This window comes from Arachis ipaensis, chromosome B09 (assembly GCF_000816755.2).
Source record: "Arachis ipaensis cultivar K30076 chromosome B09, Araip1.1, whole genome shotgun sequence".
In the NCBI taxonomy this organism is placed as follows: Eukaryota; Viridiplantae; Streptophyta; class Magnoliopsida; order Fabales; family Fabaceae; genus Arachis; species Arachis ipaensis.
The window spans coordinates 8856684-8862617 of NC_029793.2; the positions used below are offsets into that span (position 1 = coordinate 8856684).

A 5934-nucleotide genomic window follows, 5' to 3' on the forward strand; every position below is an offset into this window, starting at 1 on the left:
AACATATTTGGTTCAAAAAAACTTTTGTTTTTTCAATTTCAATTATGAAAAATCTAACAGTTTTATACTTTTATTCTCATTTGTAAGATTTTGTCGAGGAATTCATGAAAGCAAGATTTTCTTTATGGAATTAGAAATTAGCCCAAGGTAACAAGAGAAAGCAAGGTAAACATGAATGATAAAAATTCAAGAGAAAAAAAAAAGACAACTGTACACGAGTTTTAGCTGGGGCCCGGGAGCTTCCAACTCCAACCTCATGGTTCCATGTGCTACAAAATCCAGCATCCCAAGGCCTTGTTTTTCATGCCGAAACTCCAAAATAGTAGCGTCTATTCAGTTCTAAAATTGGAGTCATTTAGTGGATAGACACCACACTCTTTGATCAACAAGTTATCATCTTGTTTACTTCCAGTATCGCCACTGCTGACAAAGAATTCAAATGTGACTTTTGGGTTTTGCCCGGAAGACGCAATCTTATTATTCAATCTGTCCAGCTTGATTACATCAAAGATGCCTCCATAATTATATGCCATATAAACATGATCAGAACACCCTTTTGCCGGAATGTGATTTAGAAATAATACGCCAAATGAATATTTGTGCATGTTACTACCATCTTCCAAGTAGCAACGGCATTTAATATCAAGTTCATAATCCAAACTATACTTAGGGAGAACAACGCAGAGAAGGGAACTAAAACCATAACTGGAAGGTGAAGAAACTTCAAAAGTTATGGAAGTACCCTTTGTCCGATGCATGAACCACTCTGGTACTCTGTAGTCGGGGTAACAAATCTTGAAGAAATCACTTCTCCGAACTACTCCTTTTCCTCCTCTTCTGGATTCACACACGTAAGCAAGTTTCCTTATATCTTTAAGGTACCAATAAATACAATTCGCCACATCCAACTTCATGCAATTATGGAACGAGATGTTTATGCGTTTTTCTTCTTGTAGTCTAGGAATATTTGAACTGAATGTCACAGTTTGCAGCATTATGCAGTCCAGAGCAGTCAAATGACGAATGGATGATGGAAGCTCTGGCAAATGTTGAAGCATCTTACACCCTTTTAGTGACAGTGTTTTCAGCTCCGTAAGGTGTTTGATGCTCACCGGCAATGTCTCCACAGGGCTTCCATCTAGAAGTAATTTCCGTAAAGATGATAAGTGACTGACATAGGGTGGGATTAAACTTGTGCGGCTCTTGATATAGAGGTGATTAAGAGATTTTGAATGCATCTTAGTTTCAAGCATCTCAAGTTTTGCACAGTTCAAAAGATCTAAAAGTTCAAGTTTTCCAAGTGATAAAAGAGATGGATGGACATGACGCAAACTTCGACAGCCAGACAGATGTACACTTTTGAGATTATCTGCCTTGGAGAAATCTGGAAGCTCCACCAACTTTCGGGAATCTGTTAGATCTACTTCCTCTAAATTAACAAGATTCTGCAATAATGCAAATGGAAAAACTAAAATGGTAAATCAGAATATGGGGTTAAAAAATCACACCCATCCATCAAACAAATGACAAAACATGCATTGTGTACAAACCTGAACCCCATCCCAAAGTCTTTTAAGTTTACTGTTCCGGATGCGAAGAGTAACAAGCTTCTCAGGACAAAAATTCGATGGCAGAGATGGCAAAGGGTAGGCATCCCACTCCAAGTATCTTAATTTAGAAGGAAATGGCTTTAGTCCTACGGGAAGATGCAATTTATTCAATCTGCCATCATTTTCCGATGGGATATATAATTTGAGAAATCTTAACTTAGGCATCTTTTTGAATGTATCAGCATTCAACTGTAGATCTTCTATTTGAGACATATCCAACACTATGCTTTCAATAGAATCAGTTCCCTGATAAACAAAAAGAAAAAGAAATGAATTAAATCAAATGAAATCAAGTAATACCAAAACATTGCCTCTAGGAATTCAACTAAACTATATCTCTGTTCTAACAAATTTTCTCCCAGAAAAGAGTGTGTGGCTTACTTTGTTGTTTCCCAAAACATCCCAAATATCATTAGAATCCCACAAGTGGCTACGATTTTCAGGATTTCCACTAGATTGTTGACAAACGATATCCCAACCTAATTCTTGGATCAAGTCATGCATCTGCACACAATTATGAGATATAGCTATTAAAGCTCTATCAAGAAGGGATCTCATGCCAATAGCTGCATAGAAGCCACAACTGCCTAACAGATTAACTACGTATTCTACAAGCTCTCCCTTAAAAAAACATGCGATGTCTAGAAAAATTTGTTTTGCCTCATCATCTAATCCATCATAACTCAATCTTAAAATATTCTGAATTTCTGGATCTGGTGTCTTCTCAAGCTTTTGCAATGCACTATGCCATTCAGTTTTACTCTTTGAATGAAGAAAAGAACCCAATACTATTAAGGCTAGTGGGATGCCTTTGCAACAGCCAACCGCTTTCCATGATAGCTCCTCGTATCCAATTTGTGGATAGTCTTCATTGAATGCATTCAAACTAAACAGTTTAAATGATTCATGAGAATCTAATATCTTCATCTCATATATTGTTTCAACCGTTGGAACCAGCACATTTTTGTCTCTAGCTGTGATAATGATCTTACTACCTGCGCCACAGCATTGAAGCTCCCCAACCAGGTAATTTAATTGCTTTAAACTACTCACATCATCAAGAACTATGAAATTTCTTTGTTTGCTTAACCTGTGCTTAACAAAAGTGGATTTTCCATACTTTCCTGATCTTTCCCGTACATTTTCTAAGAAGCAGGAGCCTTCAAACTTATAAGAATATTTCTCAAATATAAGTCTTGCTAGAGTTGTTTTTCCTATACCCCCTATGCCACAAATTCCAATCATTCTGACTTCAACAGATTCACTTAATAGTGATTTTACATTTTCAAGATTTTCACTAATGCCAACAAGATTTTTACTATCATTGGGTGGGTTATGGTCAATCAGCTTCTGCAAAACATCTTTGACAATATTCTGAATGAATTCAATTTCGTCCCTACAATATGAAGGGGGAGGGGAAAGACATAACATAAGGAGCAGTGTAACACGATCGTCAACAAAATTGAACAAAAAGGGGTTCCTTAACTCAATAAACGCATACTTACCCATAAGAACGGGAGTCCAAGCCTTCTAAATTTGCTGCTGCAGTGAGAGCTTCCCTCCACTTCTGAACCTCCGCCTTCTTGTTATTCTGCAAGTGTTTTTTAAACGCTTCACTGTAACTTCCTAGCTGATACCTTACATGTGATGGATCAACGTTGTAGAAGACAGGAATAACAAGCCGTCCAAATTCTTTCTTGCACTCCATTATTTTAACCAGTTCTTGCAAGCACCACTTTGAGGATGCGTAGTTCTCTGAGAATACAACAAGCAAAAGGCAAGATTCTTCAATTGCTCTGAGGAGGATGGACGTGATCGAATCTCCTTCGTGAAGCAAGTCATCAGTGTATGTAACTATCTGCTTTCGGGACAGGGCTTTGGAAAGATGGGAAGTGAAGCTTGCGCGTGTATCCTCACCTCTGAAGCTGATGAAAACATCATACTGTAAAGCAGGTAACGGACTATTCAAACGGGAAGAACCGGAATCTTCGACCGGTTGATTCACTTTTGGATCCGAATCCAACGCTCGGTCTGAGGTATTAAAATTGTTAACCGGTGGCAGATCTTGGAACTTCACCGGCGTAATTTGCGGAGGAACAACAGCATCGCCGTTGACTTTGGATTTCAGTTTGACTGGGAAGGGTTGGGTGGACGCGGAATCAGGACCCTTACCATAGAAGATGAATAATCTCATCCGAGCGGTTTTAGGGGAATCTCTGTAGAGGTTATCATACTCAAGCATCAGGCTGTTTAGGCCGCTGTCGCTGGTGACGGATATTAGAGAGTCGAAGTCATCGCCGGGGAGCTGATACTTGAAGTGGATGTCACCGGTGGCGTCAAAGAGGGCGGAGAGTTCGGCGAGCATGGCGGTGAAGTCGATTCCACGGTTAACGTAGAGGAGCTTGTTGAGGCCGCCGACGTAGGAGATCTTCTTGTCGTTGGGGTGGTGGTGGATCTCATCGCCATAGCTGCAGAGAAACTTCACGTCGTAATTCTCCATGTTCTGAACTTTTCTTTCTGCGTTTGGAGTTTGTAATCAGAAGGAGCGTTAGCAATGGAAATCGATGATATAACTTCTTTTTAATTTCGCTATCGGCAAAGAAATTACCAGGAAGGTTCCATACTAGGTTTAGTCAACAGAGAGTATTTCCTTTTGTTTTCGGTGAGGGGAAAAGCTGTAATGGAGAAGACAAAAGTGATTGTTCCCCACTAAATTTGCTCCAAGATGGTTACTTCCACAAAAAATATACTGGGTATTTAGATTAAAAATTGGGAATGGATTTTCTCAAATCTCAATTGTCGAAAAAAAATTGAAAGAGTACAATGTGATTTATAATTTTTTACAAAATTTTAGGTTAATTTTTTTGGATATGACACCTTGGTGCGTGTAACGCAGCGTAATGGATGTTAAGAATATTTTACACGATTGTCATGGCGGTTAATTGATGAAAAAAATTGGATAGTCCGATTTTTTTTTAGAGAGAAGAACATAAATTGGACCTTTCGATTTGTGTTGGGCAAACATTTTTTTGTTAAGAAATTAGACTCATTGATTTTAGGGCAATTTACTGAAATAAATATTCTGGCCTCTAAATTTATCAGAATACACATTTTGCAAAATAAATACCAAAATGCATTTTTTTTTATAAACTATGTAAACCGCGACAGGGGTCCGGCGGTTTACGAATGCACGTAATCCGCTACAGGGGTGTCGTGGTTTACGTTCGAAGCAAACCTTCACGTCATCCGCAGTAGGGGTGTCGCGGTTTATGTGTGACTTGAAAACCTGTATAAACCGCTACAGGGGTCTAGGGGTTTATGCTTTGTCAAATTCGGCTATATATACCACTCAAGGTAGGGAGTGGGGCATTTGTAGAGAGTCATTTTCACACTTTCACAAATGGATAGTGAGGAGAGCTTGTTGGTTCTAATCCACTGCTCTGGTAAAATAAAAAAAAAAAAAGTAATAGGTATGGTGTTAAGTTCATTGATAAAGAACCGCTGAGTGTTTTTATCCGTTCAACTGATACTTTGTTGGATCTAAAGAGGAACATATTGCAGAAGGCAGGGTTGTGTGGGGCCAAGTTGGTGAAGAAGGTGTTCTACAAGATTCCAATGGCAGTTGTGTCAAGTGGTGTGCAGTATGAAACATTTGTGATAGGGTCGGATGAAGACATGGAGGTCTTGTTTTATTGTCGGCGGAGTTTTTCGAAGGTGAGAATACACGAGTTGTTTGCCAAGTTGGAAAACGGTGTCGACAGTTCCGGGGCTTCAGCGCCAAATCCTCAGTCGACGACGGTGGCGGGTGCTTCTACTTCGGTGCCTGTCGTTACACCTGGTTGTCTCTTAGCTGCACCTCCACTTATTCTAGCACCGGCAGCTAGGTCACCTGGTTTGATTACTGGTCTTGTTGGTGGTGAGCCGGATCACGTTGAGGACACGATGCGGGAAGATGATTCGGACAATGAGGCCGATCACATATCGGAGGATAGTGAGGAGGAGACCCCGATGGCCTCACCTGCACCTCAGGGGCCATCAGTTCTGGGTCCCATCAACAACCGCCACTTGCTTGGCCACTTCGATTTCGAGCGACCACCGACAGCTCGATTACCACGTAATTTGTGCGAGGATCTATCCGTTGGTTAGGGCGTATGCAGCGGTTACGATAAAGGTGTTGCAAGAAGCTACTGGGTCAACCTACGGATTCAGACCTAGTTATAGGAAGGTATGGAAAGCAAAGCAGAAGGCAGTCGCACAGATCTACGGGAATTGGAAAGAGTCGTATGCCGAGTTGTCCCGGTGGATCCTTGGGATGCAAGCAACG

At 40.4% G+C, this 5934-nt stretch overlaps 1 protein-coding gene across 2 annotated transcripts in view; it reads right to left on the reverse strand.

Moving 5' to 3' along the window:
• The window catches only part of LOC107614938 (disease resistance protein RML1B), a 5816-nt gene extending 1486 nt beyond the window's left edge, over nucleotides 1–4330 (reverse strand). Inside the window, exons 1-4 of one of the 2 annotated variants that reach the window (XR_002353188.1) lie at nucleotides 3116–4328; nucleotides 1992–3006; nucleotides 1551–1856; nucleotides 215–1445 (exon numbers count right to left, since the gene is read on the reverse strand). Coding sequence is in view for 1 of the 2 variants with exons in the window: in XM_021110266.1 (XP_020965925.1) it covers nucleotides 330–1445; nucleotides 1551–1856; nucleotides 1992–3006; nucleotides 3116–4110 (3432 nt within the window). In the remaining variant the exon portion in view is untranslated. Of the gene's footprint in view, nucleotides 1–101; nucleotides 1446–1550; nucleotides 1857–1991; nucleotides 3007–3115 lie in introns of those variants that run through there. The other variant, XM_021110266.1, reaches the window with a different exon arrangement.